This window comes from Patiria miniata, unplaced genomic scaffold (assembly GCF_015706575.1).
Source record: "Patiria miniata isolate m_02_andy unplaced genomic scaffold, ASM1570657v1 HiC_scaffold_9, whole genome shotgun sequence".
NCBI classification, from domain to species: Eukaryota; Metazoa; Echinodermata; class Asteroidea; order Valvatida; family Asterinidae; genus Patiria; species Patiria miniata.
This window is the reverse complement of record NW_024037076.1, coordinates 24,675,948-24,699,123: the sequence shown is the minus strand read 5'-3', so window position 1 is coordinate 24,699,123 and position 23,176 is coordinate 24,675,948. Positions and strand designations below refer to the sequence as shown.

Here is a 23,176-nt window from a genome sequence, read left to right as displayed (position 1 = left end):
AGGAAATAATTGGCTTATTACAGGATTTTAATACGTCCCTCTCCTCCCCCCCCCCCCCCCCCCCCTGTAACTGGTGGCGATGTTAATGAGTGACATTGGAGATTGGAGCGCCGAGAAGCTGTACATGGACATACATGTATACTGGGACCACACTGAACACAAGACTCTAGAATCTTATCAGAGGCCTGGGTGGCCAAACTCTTGGAAAACTGTGTTTGCTGTAATGAAATGTGGTGAAAATTCCTCCTGACTTTTTTGGCTAATGAGTCTAAGATTTTCTATTCAATCGAGTATGTGATTTCATAAGATCTATCCATTTGAAAAGTAAGTGATCGTATCACTCATCTTCAGATATTAATGACACACTTTTTTTAAAAGAAGAAATAGAGGCTTATAAGCACAAATGTTTCATTTTGAAATGGTTTGGCCAACTACTTTCATTTGAGAGAACATGTACATATGTTGTTACGTGGTAGTAATTTTTAGAGATATTCACTGCACATGCTAGATCCTCAAACATCTCCAAAGTTACACCAAAATAAAAAAAATCTACATAATTTTTAATTGCTCTGTTTTGTCAGAATTAGGGTCAGGGAACCAGACTACAAGAACAGCATTTTTTTCTTGTTATTTTTCCAGCATCTATGATCACAAAACTTTTAACAGGTCAGTGTAACAAATATGTGATTTAAAATACTAACCCCCAAATCCATCCATTTGTGAAAATTACAGCAAAGCAAATATTGTATTACCTTTAAAATTATGGCAGTGGATTTTGACTGCTCATTTGTTGGGATTGAATACGTTGAGTCTCAGGTGTATGTATATTGCGTAGCTTCATAACAATAGTTCATCAGCTACACGTTGATAATTGGTAACAAATTGAATTGCTTGAAGAAAGGATTGGAAAGGAAGGATTGATTTTTCTACTCTGTCCAATGCACATGAAAACAACCATGAATTAGAATGTGGCTCCAGCAAAACCATTTAATGTTTGTTATGACTCCAGTTGATGAGCAAGTTTTTTTGTACACTTACCTACCACATTGTAGTTATTCAACTGTGACATGTTCTGTGGGGGGGGGGGGGGGGGATGTATGCAGTGACTATTGCCATGTATATAAAAGGCATATTGAATGAATGATCTGCACAATATCCAAATCAGATGTTCTTCCAAGGAGGGATAAGACATCGTAATTGTACATCACAAATGGAAATGGGATCTTTATGATCATCTGACGGGCAATTTTGTCGTCAAAGAGCATTTGGACTACCGATACAAACGGTCCAGCAGGCATAATTTTGCTTTTTATCATGTTGATTATGGGTAATACATTGTACACGATGCACATAAAAATTTCATATACTGTACATGTATGGCGGGACAGGGAAAAGTGATTAGTTTTTCTGCACGTCGTACAAAATGCCTGAAATCCTTGGTTGTATTGTTTGCACGGGCGTTCAAGAGATTCTGCCATCGGAAGATTGGCTGTGTGGTTGGTGCAATAATAACAATTGTAAATGCCATGGCAGTGCTTGTACAGTATCGATGTGGACCCCCAATAGTGTAAAACCCTCAATTCGTTGGCCAGTTTGGGATTATTCACTGCTAAACTTACACTGTGTTTTATCACAACAGGGATGGATCCAGGAAATTGTTTTAGAAGAGTGAGGGGCCAACTCTAATGTTTTTGATGCAATTGAATCTGGACCGTGCTTGAGCTGTCTACCTTGATAATGTATACGGAGTGTCTAAAACCTTTACCTTTTGGACTGAACTAATAAAAAGTGGAGCTGTAAGGCATAATGTAAACATGATACACCTATTGACATCCCATTTGAATATCTACATCCATGCAAATGTTTAAGTTGAGGCCTTCGTTTGCTGTCAGTCACTAAGCAGCTTTTCCCTTGGTGCCCTCCAGAGATGCGCCCAGGCAAGACAGTGCACTGCGTGCTCGACTGCACAGAGCGCATCACCCAATGATATGCCTGAAAGAAATAGCCAAGGACGTATCGTGCATAAAGCGTTGTTGGCAGCACCCACCTGCAGTACATGTGGGTACACATCTATTAGTGATTCAAGATGGGGATGAGACAAGACAGTCTTGGAGTCTTCTCAGTACAAGATGGTGCACTGATGCAGTGGTTGGTGGTTGGTAACGGCACTCTTGGTGCCAGTTCATCTTCTGCATGATGAGTCTCATTTGATACAGTCTGGAGACAATTACCACTGTCATTGTATCAGGGCGGTTTGGTGTTCCCTTCCCTTTTCTGATATCAAAAACTAGCTTTGAGCGTGCAGTGTGCTTATATAAAATATAAAGGATGGAAGATTTTGAGGATGGAAGATCTATCCAAACAGTCATTGCTGAGTGACTTGGACTTATATTTACCACCCATAAGGATTCATATGATTTGACACTTTATGAACTGCTGGTTCAAAGGTACCGGTATCTAAACATTTGAAGATTTTATTTCCAAACGCGATGTATCCATTTGAAAAAAGAGGGGGAAAAAAACCACGTTTATCACAGTTTAAAGAATAAAAACAATATAACAACTGTTTCTAAATTTAATTTTTTCACTTTATTGTCTTTCGAAATTGTGTTGAAACGATATTTTGGAAAAAGATATTTTGGAAAAAGACTCTTCATTGCTGTAAATCAACAATGTATGATTTTAAGTGAGCCAACATGCACAGTATTGATATGAGCTTTCAAAACTAAAATTGTGTGGACTGGTTGTCAACCATGCATACGGTAAACCATAAACAGAACTCATAAACATGACCTTCATTTCAAAAGGGCATGGAGTATGAATATGACCTTAAATGGACCTGGTGGTATTACCAAAATGAAAGTGCACTGAACAGTTACCCCTTTGTTTACCAAGCACCTGCTTGACATGCACAGGTGGAAGTGGAATGTGAGCATATCTATGCAGCATGCGTGCACATCTTGTGTCAATTCGTTAATTTTATCTTGGGGGGGGGGGGGGTGGGAGGTCTCTCATTTCTCAAGAAAGTTTTTATGGCCAATTGGCCATGTCCTTTGAACTCAATGCCGCTCTTAATTAACCCCAACGTTTTGCCCTTGTGGATATACCGGATGTTGTCTGATGGTGTGCTCAGAAGAATAGGGAAAATAGGAAATCGCAAATTACCCAGACCGCAAAAACAAACCAATTTTCACACAGGAACTCGGCCTAAGAATACACCCAGCTTGACGAGATGAATTAAAACAGAAAAGTGACTTTGATTCGTTCAAATGTCAACTATTTTTGGGGGGTTGCGTAGTCAAACCTGTGTACACTTGGCACTGTGGGGGATTGCTCCCAATGCAAGTCTGATGGGCGTAGAGCGACGTTTGGAGACTCCACAAACTTTGCCTAAAAGTTAGCCATTTTGCAGAAGTTGATGATAACAAAATATAGTCAAAGCACAAAGCTGAATGCTTGCATGAACTTTGGGTCACATTTTCTTAACATACATACCGGTACATTGTGTGATAATAAAAGTAAATTCTGTACACATTCATAAAAGAGACTGTATTTACTTGTGTTTTTCCTTGGGCACCTACAGAGGATATTAATTGCCAAAATATGACTGTAGACTACAATGTACATGTACAACATAAATGTACATTATGTATGTGTACATGTACCGTACATGTTCATGTACAATAAACATGTACATTTGCTTCGCACACAATTGAACATCTACCGGTAGTGGCTTTACAATTTCAAAGGAAAGGCGTACACTAACAAAACTAATCATTTCCTATAAACTTGATTTTTGTATCATGACCTTTTAAGGTCAATCACTGTATGTGTGCCGGTAGAGGCCTTTCATTCTTTCTATCCAAGATCTTGGTGTGTGGGGGGGGGGGGGGGGGGGTAAATGCTTGTAAAAATAGGACTGGGCGTAACAAATCTTGACCTCGTTCAACATTACAAAAAGGTACATGTGTGACCAGTATTGAAGTGTTAGAGAACATTGAGCATGCTTTTGATCTGTGTTGGGGGATATGTAGTCTTAGGCCTAGTCTGAAATGATTGATAATGTACATGTACATGAAGCAGAAATATTTAGGGTACATGTACATGATGGAGCTCCCTTCTAGTACATTTTCAGTGTGCAGTGTTAGAACAGCAAGAACTGAAAGTCTGTTGCTCACTACTCAAATCAATAAACTTTTAAAAACAAAGTAAAAAAAGAAGATACCTGCCATCATATTTCAATATATTGATCATGCAGTACTTCGGCTTGAACTAGACAGTTTCGATGGTACGAAATAAGGACACATAGCAAATCAGATCAGTGATGAAACCTTAGCACTCACAACCTTTTCCCTTTTTTTTCTTCAGTTGGTCATGCTTCATGACCAGCTTGAATAAACCGTGACCTCCGAGTGGTGTTGTGTTTCACTTTTCCCGCCTTGTAAAAATGCTATGTATTTCCAGATATAGCACGTGCACGAGTGGAGTGCAGCACATGTGTGCATGCTTTAAAGTGGCTGTGAGCGCACACAAATTTTTTATAGAGCTGTAATCTGTATTTATTATGGCAGACTGAGTTGTTCATATCGTTATCGATAGTTCGCGGTCGGAGCACTTGGGAATCTGGGTCACTGTTCAATCCCAATTGGGAGGTGTAAAAGCCGTTGATAATACAACGAGTCCTTAATGTGCATGTATACGTTCACTGTGGTTCCGCTGGTCCCCAGGGGCTAGTCTAGTGTCCTGTTTGTACCTACGTGAATGTACTCACAGACTGACTCGGTAACTGTCACCTGTGTGTTAGGCAGTGCTATTGTATAGGATTACACCAATGAATTGGCTAACTCTGACCCATTGTGTACATACAGTGTATTGAAAAGACTTCCAGAAAGTAGCAAATTCTGAATTGATCGAATAGAATTTTATGCGCTCCTGGACCAGCTTTACTGGGCTTGCCTTTTCCTGTTTAGGACTTCTTGTGACTTCCCCGATGACAAATTTCGGTCGGTGGTTGTTGAAGACTCCAACAAACCACAACTGATCATGCATTTTCTTTTTAACTGCTAAGCCCAGCTGGCGTTACCACTTCGTCAATTCATCATGACTCACTTTAAAAGAGCATGTTTAGGGTATAAATACGATCCACTGAATTTCAGGCATCATCTGCCTTTTCTTTTGGGATCGGTCGTCGGCTTTTGAACGTTGTACTTCGCCTTTAAGTATCACAATCCGGATTACATCAGAACATCAAACTGAGTATCTGTTTCACTGTACACCGCAGACCACATGCAAGCGGAGCACTGAATCAGTTAATTTGGCATTCACGTTACGTGAAGGACAAATACACCTGACGCAAATCAGTTCCCAAGGCCCCACTGTCGGTGAAATGTGGACATAACAAGGTAAAGTTGTCGCCAGTGAAATATAAAATCAATTTTTTTTTTAAGTTTCCTGATTTTGTTTCTGATCAATACATTACAGATTGTTGCAAAATGTGCATGTACTGGTACATGTACATATGTAAACAAGGAAAGAGTGTATGTATACATGTGAAAGGACATGACAGTTTCCTGATAGGAATACAAACAATTCATGGGTGAAAAGCTTCTATTTAATGTAACAGTTCAAGTTAGAACCACGTTTATTTTATAGCAAATTTCAAAGCATTTTATTTGAGGGAGGCGTCATCCATTAACCATACTTCAAAAAAGACTTCTTGGTAAAAATATCCTCTTCATGTTTTTTAAGCAAGGGTGGGATTTTCCCCAAATTTTCCATATTCATAGATTTGAGAAAAAAACTAAATGAGAAGTCCTGGGTCAAAAGTTGATCTGAAAGATGCAATTGGCAGTATTGAGGAGTGCATTTTAGGCAAATATATAAATTTACCACGGATACACTGTACATGTTCATGTCGACCCTGTGTTTCTCTGGGGCGCTGCCAAATAATTTCATGAATTATATATTTTTCTCCTAAATGTTACCTTTGTTGAAATATTTATCGAAACAGGTACACACGTACATGTACCGTAGGTCTGTGTTATATTTTGTACATTGGAGGTTTTTATATCTGGCTCTATGGGCCGATTCGGTACACGTACAAAGTACAAGCAGTAATAGACACGGCTACAGATAACACTAGGTACGCCACAATGAATTTGTGTAGCATGACTAGTATTAGGCTCCATGGCACAGTTCACGCCACGCTGTACACAGTCCAGTGAGCAACCACACCCTGTTTGCAGGGGGTCCATGATTTAATATGCACAATTTGGTCTCTGTCTGTTGTGTGTGCGTGTGTGTGTGTTCACATCTTCCAGCCTTCAGTTCCGGAGCTGTCGTGGGCAGATGATTGGAATGAATTGAGAGTGGGGTAGCACTGTGTGTTATTTATGTGCACATGGTATGTACATGTACAACACCAATTTGCTGGGATTGGTATGGTGAAGAGTTGAAATGGTCTCGTGCAATATTACTTGTGCCAGATGCACAAGACCTGGCGAGTGACGTTTATTTACATGTACAGTGTGTTTTTGGTTTGTCAACAGTCAGCTCCTGAAAGCTGACAAAGGAAAAAAAAATATATGTTGAGCAAAGATCATCTGATATAAATGTTTGCGGTCAATTGTGCTGCCATTACATGGAGTACAACGGATCAAAGACACAAATCATAATGGACGGCCTTGTCTTGCCGTAAAAATGCTTGCCGGCTTAAACAGAGATAAATTGAGGTGGTGGAAATGCATCAGTGGCTTTTGGCTTGTGGGTGGTTATGTTGGTTTATCTTGTCTGTTTACTAAGATACATGAAGCATGTGTTCATGTACATTGTGTACATGTATACATGTACATGTTTATTACTATTATTAGAAGTAGAAGAACTATTGAAGAATGTATACAAAATTTGTGTTTTGCACTGATGTGGGTTTGTTTGTTGACATTCATTTGTATGGTATGAAATGGAAACTTATACATGTACCGGTACATACTTAGGCCAAAAAAAATAAGTCTCCGGTTTCTGGTATGCGCGCGCGTCGCTGTAGCCATGCGCGTCGGCAAAATGAAAAAGGTTTTTTTTCAATGAAAGATGATGTCTCAAAACCACCAAACTCACTGGTTTGACTGGAATCCTGCTGCTGCACAATTTTAACGTATTTTTAGATGGGGTTATGATCGAGAATAAATTTCATGTGGCCTCTCTGGACTCCCATATATTTGCACTAAGTTTAGTCGGGCACCATTTTGCAGTCATCCGCCGACATTTGAAGCAAAAAAAAAACGGGAAAAAAAAAAAAAAAGCCGCGTCGCCGCACCACTTTTTGGGCAAGCTCCATACCAGAAACCGGAGACTTTTTTGTTTTGGCCTTACATTGTGTACTTGTGCAAATGTACTGTGCATTCATCTTAGTTTCATGCCCTATTAAATTCAGAAGTCTAGATTATTGTTAGTTTGGTGTTCATGTAGGAAATTTGCCTTCTTTTAGAGCATATCAGGGAAGGTATGCTCTACCAATATGGCAAGCTACATGTACATTTACGTTTGCACTAGTACATGTGCATGGTTAAATTGTATGGGAACGCGTGTATTTTAAATGTACCTGTACATGTACATGTATTATGTATGTTTCATTTACATGTACATTGTACATGGTGACATTATATTTTATGCATAGGTTTGAAGGTTGCACAGTACCTTGCTAGTGAATGACCTTAGTCTTCAATCAGAGCACAGTAAGTTGGGATTTGGTTGGGTCAGTGTGTACCTGTAGATGTACTGGTGAGCTGTACTTGGGGTGGGGGGGGGGGGGAGAAGGAGGGATGGCTTCGACAACATGATGGATGATCAGTAAACATACATGTACGTGTATCTGTCTTATATGTAAACATGAGCTCCATTCTTCTTGCCAACAGAGATCAAATTTATTGTTTTGCCTCTCAGATGCCCCAAAAATCCAGATGATGATCCGTCTCCTCAACCTAGTTTCATGTCACTCGCAGCCACTGATCTGATGTCAAACTTGTTATTTCTGGTTTTTTAATTTGATAAATTTACCTTCTAACATGACAGATCACATATTGTCCTTTGCCCACCGAGCTGTTTTAATGCTGAATGAGTGATGGTGACCATTCGTTTGGATTAGTAGAGCGAATAAAACATTAACTTTTTTTTCAAGCTGGTAGATGCAACAGCGGTTCTGGTAGAGTACATTCCTTGTGCGCTAGGTAGGGATAAAAGGGAATGGGGAGGGGGAAATGAGCTACAAAGCACTGTATGCTGTGTGTGATGTGGGTCAACTTGGCTTCATCCGTCCATAGGGTTTACAGTTACACGCATTTCGTTGTGGCCATTGGGAAAATTTTAGTTCCATGCCTTCAACTTTGAAAGGAGTATAGCATGGAAATTCAAGGCAAGATTTGCTCAATATATGTACTTTTTCATGTATGCATAATTACTGGATACATTTATAGTACGTTGGAAATAAGGGCTGTGGGTGGAGGGCTGTGGGTGGAGTGCCTTGGCCGAGTGGTCTGAACATTGAATTCGTGGTCTGTGGGTAATTTTGCAGGTTGTGGGTTCGAGTCCAGCCTGGGGTTGTGACAGTGAGTGTGCCCTTGGACAAGGCACTTTGCACCCAGTAGTAAATGGGTACCTGTGAGTAGCATTGGGCGGTTCCGGTGGTTCCCTGGTTCTACCCGGTTCCAATAAGGTAACTGGAACCGTGAGTCCAATCATCTCAAGAACCGGCTACCTGTTATGCTCGGTTCCGGTTCCAAAAGAATCGGTTCCTAGGTAAATTACTCATTCTTTGTGCACAAAACCCAGAGCCGACAGGCGACACCATTAACGTTACATGTAATTTCAAGGGCTTATGTTTTTCATTGAATTTCCGGGAGCTGGTTCCGACTCGGAACCGGTTCTTTTCAGAGAAACGGAACCGGGTCCAGAAATTCTGGAACTGCCCAACACTACCTGTGAGGCCAGAGATGGTTATTGTGACCAGTCGATTTACCTGCTTTGTGCAGAAATGTCAGCATCTAGGCTGTATACTCCTCAGGGAGCTGGGATATGGCATTTTTAATGTTTCATTGGCCCTGTGAACATGGGTAAAAATGATGTAGTGCCTTGAGCACCATAACTGGTGGATACGGTACGTGCGCTTTAAATACACATTGTAATTAACCCTCACAGACCCTTCATAATCCACCAGCAGCTTCTGGAGGATTTTGTAAGATTGAAAGAAAGGAATTCTGTTCCTGCTTCCAACAAGTCTTCCAGTAGACTACAACATTCTCCCGTCTTTCCAGAACCACACAGCGCTAAGGACAACTTGTGCATGCAGGTGCTTTAGTAGGCCTGTTGATCGATTTGAAGTATGAGTAAATGTACATAAACATGAAAATGTAGATAATGAAATGCGTCTGTCTACACACATATGCGTAGGCCCACTTTGCGCACCAGTCATCCCTTTCAATGGCTAAGTCGTTTCCCGACCCCATCCCCCTATTCAGCCCAAAGTTCTATCCAGTGGAAGTGCTTGATTTACCAGGAAGGAAAGCTTGGGGAGTCAAAGAAAAAGTCCCCACCGGAAAGACTGACCTCTCGGCCCCGTGCCCAGCATGAGCCTTGGTACCCTTGTTTGTAAATACAAATACGAATAAAGGAAAGAACAAAATTAAATGAAACCACAAGGACGAATACAGCATCTATAGGGAAATATAATATTTTTTTTATTGGTTGATACCCCAATTGACTTTTGAAATTTTATTCCTGGAAACCTAGTGCCATTTATAAATACGAGTACCCTTTTGTGACCTGAAAGTATGCTGGTTTCTGTTTTGCAATGAATACCGGTACCTGTACTTGCATTTCGCAAGTTTTTGTTTTGTTTTAACTTCGCACCAGTACTGGTATGTCTTATACATGTATGTGTATGTGCAGCTATCGGTAGTTGACACATCGGTAGAAGTCAATCTAAATGGTAATATTGGATTTAGCCAACTTGCAGAGCTGCACCAGTAAGTACATGGAGAATAAATTGATTATTTTGGCAAATTACTGAACATGTACACGTGCATTCACTTAGTGTGCATGTACACGGCAGATTCAGTCATTTGATGTTTAGAATCTGTTCACAGTTATAAGTACGGTAAACTCTCAAAAAGTTCATTGAATGTGTATGTATGTACATACGTACAGTATGTATACCCATACCCGTGTATGACTGCGCCAATGTGAACTTGCAGTGAAGCTGTCGATCAAAAAGCAGATCATTGTTCAGTATGCTTGACCGAATTTGCAAAGCGTCCATTGTTTGGTCCAAAGCTATACACCTGTAACTCCATTGACCTACCATGCATGTATTATTCCATGGTGTGGCAAGTACCAGACGTACACAATGTACCGGCCGGGTCATTTGTCATGGTATTCAAAACTGGAAACTAAAATTGGCAGCTGACTTCTGCACGTACTGGTATGTTCATAGCCAGTTGCCTGTGTAGTAACTTAATTTACTTGCAGGCTTACTTGCTGTACATGAGCAGTGTGAGACATCCACTAATCTTCGCATGTTGGCGACATTTTACCAACATACTCTTGCGCTACAGTGGCATAAAATGTCCAAAATTAGTTTTTCCAAAGTTGTACCCCACAAATATATACTCAAAATAAGTTTCCAATAAAACTCACCATATAATCAACAGGGCTACATTATTTTTAAAGGAATATTTGTTGCTTTTTTTTTTTGCCATGAATATTTACCGTGAATCGTATTGCATAAAGAGCAAATCAATAATTGCGAATAGAGAAAAAAAATGTAGCTCCCTATTTATCACCTGGAAGGGAACATTGACATTGCTGGCTTCACTTCCATAGGTCTCACTTATTCCAAAAAACTCAGATTTTTAAGGAAAACAAATAAATATCGTAATCCAGTTTTTGAACTAACAAATATTGCTATATTCCATCTCACTGGCACATCATTCAAATGAAAGCACTTGTTGTCCCCTGTAATTTGATATCACATTTGAAGTTGTTTTGAAGATTTCATAAATTTTCAATTTTTTCCAGCTTTGTCCATATTCTCATGGAATTGCCCTATATACTCCCTATAGGATGAACTCGCATGATGAATGATGATTTCCCCGTATTTAGATGTACACTGTACATTGATCACAACCTAACTTCAGCATGTACGTGTAAAGCCTGAATGTTCGAAGGTTGGCCTAAATTCATCAAAGTCATCAGTTCTGTCTTCCCTTGTTCCGGTCTTGGATAAATGTAGACAATCTGATTTTAAACACCAGCTGCAAAAGTTGCCATTGATTTTTCTCAGGTAGAAACGGTTTCATTCAATTAAACAACTCTCAGGAAAAAAAAACATCCTGCGCTCCAGGCGTGGCACAAACAACAGGCAACATTGCATAATTCATTGCTCATTTTTTTTTTTTTTTAACCATCTCTGCCTGACCCCCTCCAAACTCCCTGGGGGTAGAAGTCAGTCACCAGAGGGTGCCAATGGAATGCAGAATCATCCAGACCTATTAGTACAACCGGTGAGGGCTAAAACCCTGAGAAAAATTATCATCATTTCTGCTCGCGTTTACCGCAAAAATGAGAAGAAAAAAAAATGACTGGGACACTGAATACCACTGCAGTTGCTTGTAGCTGCTCACCCATACCCTAATGACATTTCTATAGATTTTTTATTTTCTCCATCCGGCCGGTGTGTTAGTGATGCTCGATTCGCAACCACCAAGGAATAAACGTGCGACCGTCAAAAGAAGCGTTGACAGTGGTGTATGCGCCCGTAAACAATACCCACATAGCATCATCGCTTAAAAAAAAAAAAATGACACCCAATAATCTCCCACACCATCCTTTTTATATTTCTTTTTAATATCCCGTATTTTTATGAGCTTTTTCCTAAGTCCTGCGGTATCGGTTTTCCCCGAGATGTTTTTTGGGCCTTCTCTGGACCCTGTTATCCGAGGCGGGGAGGATATGGCCCCAGGTTTAACTCCTTGTCTTGCCGTGTTGATATTGGTACTGGGTCACTTTATATAGCGGCGCTCGGCTCAGGTGTACGCATGCATAAGTTTGATACAGGAAGACAGGCTGAATGGGGGGCCTTTGTGTCTCTGGCTCGGTGTTTGTAGCAGGCTGGTCAGGGTAGGCCTATGCTTATGAAGACCAGGCTCCACTTCTTGGTGTTACATGTTTCCGTGGATATTATTTTTATTTCTGAGAGTAATAGTCTTACTCCTCATGACTTATCTCAGGTTTCTAAAAACTCATTTGTTGTGCATGTGTATTTGGGGTACATTTATTCATCTGATATTAAACCCATCCACAATCCCAGATCTTGCAAAATCCAGGAGGAGGTTTTCATAGATTTTGAAGGATTGAGGATGGTAGAACCTAGCCACCATGTTCATTTACTTAAAGTAGGACTTGATGTCTCTTGAAAGTCAAAAGTAGAAAGAATCTACCATTCGTTTCCAGCACACTGGAGGCTTTTAGAGGATTCAGGATGGTTCTGAATGCTAATTAGGTTGAAGCACGGTACCAGTAGTATAGTAGGGGTATATTGCTTCCTTGTTGAATTTTCTGGTTTACGTGGTTCGCTTCCTACTCGAGGACTCTGCGTGAATATTGGGTCTCAGGTTGATACACTTTTGTACATCAGATTGTTTTGGTTTCCTATCAAGGAAGAGCGTGTAGTTTCTGGGGGTTTTCCGATTTGAAAGGGAAATTTCCTTGAGTGAGTTCACTTTTCTTCTCCGGTCTTCTTGTCATGGAATCAGACACCAACTGATCCTAAACAAACATTTGGATTGATGAAATTGAAACCTTTTGAAACGGTTCATTTGGTTGTTTTTTTGAGCCACTTGCACAGACTCTACCTGGGTTGAAAGTTATATTTTGTTAGGATCTGAAAAAAAAAAAAAAATGCAATGCATGCTTAGAAAACGGAAATACTTGTTATTTTTTCAAGTTTGGATTGCAAATCTTTCAAACCTATTCCGATTCAACAGAGGCCTCAGGCCAGTGGTATGTCTATAAACGTGAATTGGTTTTAATTAAAAAATCCCAAGCCGTTTTTTCCACTTAGTGGGAGGAGCAAGCTGTGTTGGTTTGGTTCAAATGCCAGCCAATTTGATCTTTGACCTTCATATTCGGGAATTTCATCATGAAGCCACGCCCTGGCATTTGTGGTATTTTGTGTCCTGTACTGAGGGCAAGAAAGGGTTGAAGTGGGCGGGGCCATATCTCGGCTATTGTGACCTTTGATCCTTCAATCTTGAATTCTGTCCACTCGGCCTCACCCTGAAATACCACTCTCCCATTCTTGGTGTTCCAGGTCGGTGTTGTCAAACGTATCCATTGTAGATCCTGTTCTGTTTGTGTATAATGCTGAATTCTGTCACTTAACCGCGCCCTGAGTTGCCCCTCCCACCTTTGGCATTATGTGCTCTCTGTTCTAGAGAAGCAAGTTGCGAAAGTGGGTGGGGTCAAATCCCATCTATAATGTCCTGTGTTCCATTCGATGGCAAATTCTATCACTTAACCGCGCCCTGAGTTGCCCCTCCCTCTTTTGGCATTCTGTGTTCTCTGTTGAATGTAGAAAAGCAGGTTGTAAAGGTGGGCGGGGTCTAATATTCATCATTTTGTCCTATGCTCTAATCTGAATTCCATCCACTTAGCCACGCCCTTTTAGTCACTCTAGTCTCCTCTTACTGTTAACATTCTGTTCTCTTGTGTCCTATTTGTGCACTTGCAGTTGAGTAATGTGTCTTTATCTCTTCCTCCCTGTTTCTGGTATTTTTCTTCCATTGCATGCAGGTAGGCCCTGTCTTCGAGTCATGCCGACAACATGTGGTTTTCCTAATTGCAAGTTTCGTTCGCGCTACAAGGGAACCGAGGACCCGCGGCATTTTTATCGCGTGCCCAAGCGCCCCACCGTCCTGCGAGAGCGGTGGCTCGAGGCGATTGGTCGCACAGAAGAAACAATTGTCGGTCAGGTATCGTACAAAACCTCACACACACTGAGCATGCCCAGAAACCGTCTGCACTGTATTTGAGTGGTTTCCGGGCCGTTCTCTTGTTCTTATTTTTGATTGGTTGATGTTGAGCTTGATGGACTTGGCTGATTGGGCACCGTGTTAGTTCTTTTTGTTGTTGCGGTCATTTTTTTACCTTGGTCTCACGATTATTTTTCTTCATTTTTTTTGTGGGCCATATATTGTTTTGTATCGTGGACAGACAAAGGACGGGATGGGATGGGATGGGAGAACTTTTTTTGAATCCTCGTGAAAATCTGTCCAAGAAGTTGTTGGGATTTGATGGAAAGTGGTGTCGTTCAGTGATCATTGAGTCTGTGGAACAGTGCTTTTGGCATGGTTTTGTTGAGTGGATATCGTGTGCATGTACCCATCCAACCATTCACCTACCCCACTCATCTTGCATATTCATCATTTCTCATTTGCATAAAACCCTTCATAACTGACATTTAACAGTAAATTTACTTTGAAATTTCCCATCCTAATCTACCCGTACGAGAAATATGGACTTGCGGCATGGAGCATCATCCTGTAGTATGAAACTTGACAAAAATTTGAATAATATTTTTTTTCTTAAAAATTATTAAATATTTGTTAACTTTACAAGTAGAATATGTAGGATTTAAGCTGAGCAATAGCCAAACAGATTTTGAAAATTATAAATGGTTGTTTCCCCCCCCCCCCACCCAATTCTCAGAATTTTAGCCATTCCAGGTCCGGTACTGGTAGAAATTCCGTTAAAGGAAAAGCATTTGCAAGATACCGGTACATGTAGGAAAGACATGCTAAGTAAAAAGGAAATTTCAGTTTCAGTAGTAGTGGGGAATCAATATTAAAAAACAACAACAACATTTTTGGTTTTAGGGAAAACCAAAAACTCACTCTAAACATGTAAAACATTTCTGAAATGAACACCGCGATAGCAAACATTTGGCTATCACAGCCCCTTTGACACTAAGCACTGTAACGAATTACCACTATAACAAACTATTTTTTTACGGAACTTATTGCGTTGTACTACCTCCTGAATGTAAATAAATGTACATGTACACGTAGTAGCTATCCCAATACAGATGTTCCCATATTCTCCATCCACCAAACAAAGAGCTTTTCCTAAAGTTCATTTCTTGCACTACATGAAGGATTTATTTGAGTTTCCCTAGGCCTATTGGTCGAAAGGAGCATTAAGTGCATTTGTACGACCTTCACAATGAGCGTGGGTTTACCTCAGTAACAGGTTCCAATAGTCCTTTCCATTACACGTGAGCGACAACACGTGCGACTTTCCAATGCCATGCTGAATGTTGCAGCCGAGCGCGTCATTCGCGCGTACGTGCGTGCCGCATGTCAGATTCTTGTGCACGCATGTCGGACATTGGTCACAGGTGTGATTGTTTAAAACACCATTGGACGGGGCTTAGCACATCAAGATTGGTCTGTTGAGACCACCAAATTAGTCAGATAGGCAAAAGTTAACATACATGTATGTACATGTAAATGTTAATGTACATGTACATGTAGCAGTTACGAATACAGATATCCTTATAAATTTTACGATCATTTTGCCTAACTTTTAGGCAAAAACCCCCAAAAATTTGGTTGTGTTGGCCTCACATGAAAAAATATCAGGAGGGTCAATCAGTCAGGACTTTTTTGTTTTTGGTATAAATACCGGTAGTACACATAGGCCTTCCCTTTGTTCTAATTGACAAATAAATGGAAAGAATGGCCACTTGTTGGTTACCAGCTCCCCTCTACCAGTACCAACGTACCGTACACGATATGTTTTGACTACATGTACTGCACACGCCAACTATACTGTGTACACGTACATGAATGCGATACAATGTACATATGTACAGAGAATGTGCACACATGAATACGATGTACATGTATGTAGTACACAGCACCACATGCCCCAGGCCTCGGTCTTATCAGTTACACGTACAACATTTGAACTGTACTATCATTTTAATGTGCATTTTATAACAAAATTTTAAATTATGGCATTACAAAGAAACAGTAATGGCATTGTTAAAGTTGATTGAGGTTTGTCAAGTGAAAAAAAAAAAAAAAACTCGCAGATTTCCAGATTTTTGGGTTGGTCGGGTGAGGGCAACACAATTCTTTATTGTCTTACTATATGTTTGATTACTCTACCTAAAGTTGCACATGTATGTAGTTTTTCTTACTCAGCCCAAAGAACACCAGCGCCTCAACTCCAGAAGGAAATGGGTAATAAATCCACCATTCCCGGGCTAACAAACAGGAAGAGATTCTTGTCACGCAGAAACATCCAAAGTAAAAAACAAAACAGAACAATAATGGAATCTGGGAACAAAGGGGGAAAAGGAAGTGGCAATTGAATGTTGGTTTGAGCAACGAGATGGGACAGTGCTAAGATGGTGCAGTGTACTGTGTGATAAAACAAACTTTGCACTGACATGTACTGTATGTGGTTGATTTGATACAAATCTATGCATTTCCTTTGTTTCATATCGCCCATGCGCATTGATATGGACCGTTGGGAATATTTTGAAAAGGGGTCTTTTAACGCAAAGTGCATCTAGAAATGTCATATTCCAAAATTTTACTAACTAGGAAAAAGCCTGTTGCAAACATTGTAGATACGTCACACTCCCAAGTTCAACAACAGCCTAAAATCTGCTCTGTAAAACAGGCGAACTTAGTATTTTACATATGGTACATTGTATACGCAGTGGGCCGGAATTAGCCCGTTCTTTGACGTTACAGGGTAATCCTATAGGATAGCACTGCCTGTTTTTAAAGCGACAGTCAGTCGGTCAGTTGGTCAGTGAGATAGGTGCAAAGAGTATAGGCTGGCCCTTCGGGACTAGCAAAGCAAAATACAAGATTGGTTGATGCTCGGAGATAATGACACTTAAAATTAAAGAATTGTGATACATGTGAGAAGCAGAGTCTTGCCTTTTCCTTGATGGGGTGGGGGGGGGGGGTGTCTGCTTCTGAGACGTACAGCAGGTGGCTGCCAATATTTCCCCAGGGTAACATCCAGAGCCACATCCAATGATTCATGTTTTATTCATCCAATTTGCAGTATTTCAACTGTTAATGATTCAAACTTGTCAGTGGCCTACTTGAATGGGTAGCTAGCCTCACACACATACATACAAGGAATTCCCCTTGTATCACGGATTGGCGTTATCCCATTGCTGCATTGAAGCATGCGCCAATTGAAGTAACAATTTTAAGGAAGTGAGTACACCGTATACACAAGTAAAAAATACTGTTGTGTTAAATGCCACTTCATGTTTGAAGGAACTGATGAAAGTACTAGCTTTATCAGCAGTATGCATCTCACGAGTGTGAAGTGGTCCTCTTGTGTTGAAAACACTTGTCATGTTAAAGTGAGGGCAATTACGTTGTACATACGTGTACAATATAAGACCAATTTTCCTCTGTGTTGTGTTTACCGGTGATGCCAAATATTTCTGTCACTGGCTTAACTTATCCAAGTTGTTATACTAAGCATGTTTTACCGCTAAGCCGGACAGTAAAGTGGGAATGAATACCGGTACCTTTTCATCCATAGATCGATCAATCCCTCAAGCCCCGCCCTTTGGTGTCTCGACCAATCACAGACATGAATAATGTCCGACATGCGTGCACAAAAGTCTGACATTGGTGAACGTGCGTATGGCGCGCACGGCCGACCAGCTGGAGCATGTACCTGTACATGTACTGTTGCATTGGTGTGGCGCAAAAAGTGTAATTGGACACTTGCACTGTGGGCGGAGTCTAACAGATTGGTCTATTTATAGCACCCAGACTCACACACTTACAATGAGAGTGATTTTTGAAAAATAACATTTTAACCACAGTAAATGTAAATCCTCGTCCTATTCACATGTTTTGGTGTACTTACGGTACATGCACTGTACGTACATACATGTAGGTACATTAATTAATATGTATATATTCAATTATGCAGATTACATGTAGTAGGTCACTGTACTAATAACTGTGTGTGCTTTTTGTATTTAAAACTATTAGAGTTTACAGATGCCCACCCACCATGTGTGCTTTAACAAACTGACAGTTTGCTACATAACCAAATCCATAACCTGTGATTTTACTCCATTGCTGGAGCCAGTTGTTCAATTTTTAACCCATTTATGGTGTGTTTAAATTAACTCCATTATTTTTTCCTGGTGTGCACATGTTCCAGTCTCAACGAGTACATGTACATGTTTTTGAGAGGTGTTGGGCAGAAAAAGGAAGAAAAAAAACAATCTTTCAGATGAGATACATTCATTATGTTAATACATGTAGCTGTTACAAAATCGATTTCATTTGGGATCATTGTTTCATCTGTGACATCTTTGGTGATTGGGTCAGTAAATTTCACCATTTTGTTTATACTTCATGGCACATTAAGGACACTGTATTCTTTGGGAGTAAACATCCTCTGAAGATTGTTTTTCAAATTTATGATTTTTTTTTGGGGGGGGGGGGGGATGGGAATGGGGAGGGCAGTTTCGGGAAATTGACTGGGCTCCTTTAAATTTTTTAAGTACATGAACATCATATGTGGGTTTTAATATGTACATGTTCCCTACTCAATGTTCACTGATGGGACCACTTTTCATTGGTTTCTCCCCAGCCAAATGCCTTTCATCTGTCTTCGTCTTGGGTCAACATTTTATATAATCTACGTATTATTTTTTCTCATAAAGATGCCAGGAAGTGGCGGTCTTTTGTTAATATGGCGGGTCCCTGTGAGTCAGTCGGAGCAGCCGACCGTAGATGCGTGTCTGATTGCCGGATGACCTTGACCATTATCCATGTATCTTGAAAGAGAGCCTGATCCTTGGGCTAACCACCAATAATAGAGGCTAGCTGCTCCCCAGCGAGCATTGTCGCTCACCGACAATCTTTGGAATCTTCGCTCTGCGATGTTTTTTTTTCGCGTGATCACTGTTAAAATTGTGGTTTTCCCGTAGTCATTTAAGAACGGGTCATTCTAAGCGAGCTCCTCGGTTCCTGGGGTGAGGGTCAGCAGACGCGTCACTGATGTTCGGTATGATTCTCTGGCTTGTGCTGATGACAGTAGTTCTTTGGTGCCTGTAATTTGTCCGTCTTTTACATCTTGTGATAATTGGGAGGTTGCGTATTTTGGATTAAACTCTCCGTGATCAAATTTACTAATTGCAGATAGACTTTGGTTCATGTTTTTTTTGTAGACAAATGATTATGGCTTCAAATCTGTAACAAAACAAGTTGAAGCCACTTTGATTACTCCTTTGCGTACACATACCGGTAGCTGCCAATGGTGCAGATTTTCTTCCATCACTGTGCAACCAGAAGTGGTAACAAACCTGTACACAAAGCTTAAAATATTGTCCAATTTTCTTCCCAGAATTCTGTCCAGATGCAGGGTATTTAGAAAGTCATTGGTATTTTTGTATTGAATGACGGCCCTTGATTTCCGTTCATTATTCAGTGGTAGTTTCTTCCGTTTCTTTTGTAAAATTTGGACTGAAAAGTTCTATGACGGCACTCGCACAGTATGAACACAAAAGAGCGGCTTCTATCGGCAGTTTCTAAGAAAAGCGGAATGTCTTCTGAATGTCTTGTTTGTCTTTGTGGAGTACCGGTCAGCAGCCTCATTTCTGGCATGCTGTCATAGTGCCTCTGATTAAGGCTCAGTGCTGAGACTTTTCTGCCTCACTTTGTGTTTCAATCGTCTCTGGGCATGCTTTGCAGTGCGTATAAGAACGATACCCTGAATTATTACTAAAAACCGAATAATCCCCCCACCTTACAAGAGCTTTTCTCAAGAGGGGTGCTATTTCTTTTATTTTTTTTTCAAGTCAAAAAGAAGTGCTATATTTGGTTTGTTAAAACAAATCCACATGTATTTTTATAATTCATAATTTTTATTTTCCTGCTGTTCTGATACAACTCAGATGGAGGAAGTAGTAACAATTGCTCCCCCCTGAAAAAAAAACACCAGAAGAAAAGAGCTAGCGTCACTTTTTACAAACTCTTCTTAACATTGCTGTCGATAGACGATGTGGGACATTTATTGATCCAAGTAAGTACTTGGGAAACGTATCCATGTACGCCACACAGTGTATTTAAGTAAATGGTATTCGTGTGCTTTATTAAGAGGAAATGCATCCTATATTGAGAGGGAGTTAGTATGATGTCCCGTACACGTACACGTACACGCATTCCCTGCAAAGTGGGGAAATATTTCCACGTGTTCACTGCAATTTGGGGAACTACATGTATGTCCACGGCGGTCCTCCAACTGTGACTAAAAGAAATACTCAGCTTGCAATTTAAAAACAAATGTTCCCATCATCCTTGTTGCGAGAAATTGAGATTGATATTTTAGCAAATTTTTCAGTTCAATCCAAAGAAGACAGAAATGGTGTTGACCTTTGACCCATTAGTGGCTGGGTTTTTTGGTGGGTTTTTTTTTGAAATTTTTTTTGTGAAATATTTTTTTGAAATTTTTATTCGGCTTGTCAAAAATGTAACCTGACAACATTTTTACAGTTAGTGAATAGTTCAGAACCATATTTTCAACAGCACCTTAAGTCCTAAGTTTATTGCCAAGGTAGAATGAATACAGTTGATCAAATGTGTACAAGTGAAATTTATTCATTTGGGGATAAAATAGGTATGTTTATGGGCTATCAACATTCACTGTGATGCAAACAAAGTTGTGTTGTGGTTCGCATTAACTGCTGCATACATGTATAGAGGGAAGTATCATAGAGCGTCCGGTGTATTTACACAATGATAGCAACAGAATCGGCACCGGCATTCAATTCCGCTGATTATAATCATTTGTTTTTATTTCACTTTCCCTTTCCGTTGACACCACATTTGTTCTTTGGTTTCGTTATTATTATGATGGTTATGATTTTAATTTGTGTTTCCCCTCTTTGTCATGTGGCCCCTTGCATGTTCTTTATTGGTTCTTGTAGGGCCAGCACTTTGCTCCCCTCGCTCGTGCCGACGGAGTGTGGTCACCAGTGACACCTGCACCGGTACCCAGCCACGCCCACATAGCCACGCCCACAAACCCGGCCGCCTAGCCATTGGCCGCCCTTGCATCCTCTGTATACACGCACTCTGTTCCAAAGCAGGTACAGACTCATTTTGTTTGATTTTTTGTTTTGTTGTATAATTATTTCCTTCGCCAAATGCCATTGTTTTATATTTTTGTTTGATTTAAATATTTCAATCTATTACTTTTCATTCTTTACTTCTTTAGTTTTTCTTGTTGGAGTTATTTTGTACACATTTCGCTGGCAATGGATTGATTTAGTTTCTTTACAGATTTTTTTTTTAATTCAAAAAAAATTGCCAACTCGGTTTGCAACTACAGTACAAGAGCTGTAAATATGAAAATGAATTGTGTTAATAGATTTCAAGACGGTAACAAATCATGGAATCGTTGCATTTTGAACAGTTTAAGCTGTCTGTTATCTCGGAGAAAGGTTCACTTTAACAAGGTGAAGTACCCTTTTATTCGAATGTACATGTATAATACGGGCCAATCGGAGACTTTATCGCCCGGTGACAATCTTTGCTTTCGTCCGTAAAAGCCTCCAATGCCACAGGGAGGTTTAGAGCGTGGAGCAAACATAATAGTCTGGTGCCGTTTATCTATCGAGACGTAAAGTGCTGTAACGGTATCTCGCCCTCAGCATCAAGATATCACACACAGTCTCAGAGGAAGGTACATGTTCGTAGGATGGTCGACAGCTTCTGCTTGTATTGGCTCAATTTGGCTGTCATAGTATTTTAAAATTCAGCTACTAATTCTTGAGATACATTATGATGACTTGTCTGCATTTGTTGGGGACAAGAACAAGCATCAGTGCTTGTACGAGGGACACTCCTTTCCTCCAGAAAACGGGTCGTTGAATTGTACTGGGATTCACAATATTCAGATCTTAGGAGTAGTGGTTTTACCAAATCGGTATGATTTTATCCAGTATTGTTGATTTGACCAATTATGTACAGTAACTTGCTGTTTATGATGATAATTTCTTGAAAAACAAGAATTATATACACTACAATGATTACAGGGACAGGAAGACAGTCACACTTTGAACCCATGTACATGTAGGAGTTTTCTTTAGGCCTACCGCTCTGATCAGCTTTAATGTTTTTTCCCGCATGCGTTTGACATTCAATTCAAGGAGGGGAGAATTGCTCACAATCGTACCTTGCTCGCCACCTTTCCCCTCACCCCTCCAGCAGAACTGCCACCACGCGAGTCATTCGAGCTTGTTGATCAAATTGTGGAACAACAGGGCAGTTTGAAATGATCCCACTAAATGCAATGCCTCATTCCGGTCCGCCCGGAAGCGGCTCAAATTTGATCACCGTCTGCTTCCATGAAGGAATATAACAGAAGGTGTTGACGAGGTGCTATTTCATGTGGCAACTGGCAAGACGCTGCGCTAATAAATATTTCATATTTGAAACAGCGAGACCGTTAGAGAGTTAGACCATCTTAAACCCTAACAGAACTCAACCCATCAAACCCCAACGGCATGTTTTGTTGGAATCTGTCAGGATGGGTACAGTACCCCTAAACTGATAGTCGTTTACATTGGGTTGACACACCTCCAGAATCAGAGTCAGAAATATGTGTGCAGTTTCCCATATGGTGTTGGAATTTGCCAGGATGGGTAGTGGTATGGTTCCTAGTAAATCATGCCAGGGAGTAAGGGTATTAAACAAAAATGCATTTGATCCATGTTAACAAAAAATTACATTGAGAATATTTTTTTGATATCCTTTTTATTGCACCCCTATCATTAGAATACATGTAAATTCCTACATGTACCAAGTAGCAGTGACCACGCAAAAAAAAAATTAAAAAAAATTCCAGTACTCCGAAATGACGCGCCCATTTTTCTAATGCAAACAATATGTAAATATCATTCTGGGAGGGGTCATTTGGATACAGCAGCCGGCAGCGGGTACCGGTTTAAAACCCATCAATAACGACCCATCCGTATCATATTTGATACACGCTGACCGGCCGAGCCAACTGCCCCGTAAGTCAGCCAGCCACCGCACCTCGCAAAACGGGGGTCCGCGCG

At 40.4% G+C, this 23,176-nt stretch overlaps 1 protein-coding gene across 5 annotated transcripts in view; it reads left to right on the top strand.

Annotated features, from left to right (window-relative positions):
- The window catches only part of LOC119720650 (C-terminal-binding protein 1-like), a 51,989-nt gene that overhangs the window by 2,870 nt on the left and 25,943 nt on the right, over positions 1–23,176 (top strand). For 2 of the 5 annotated variants that reach the window (XM_038190430.1, XM_038190432.1), the window contains exon 2: positions 13,843–14,021. In XM_038190430.1, coding sequence (XP_038046358.1) covers positions 13,863–14,021 — 159 coding nt within the window. In that variant the 5' untranslated portion in view covers positions 13,843–13,862. Of the gene's footprint in view, positions 1–13,842; positions 14,022–21,040; positions 21,203–23,176 lie in introns of those variants that run through there. The other 3 variants (XM_038190434.1, XM_038190431.1, XM_038190433.1) reach the window with 3 other exon arrangements.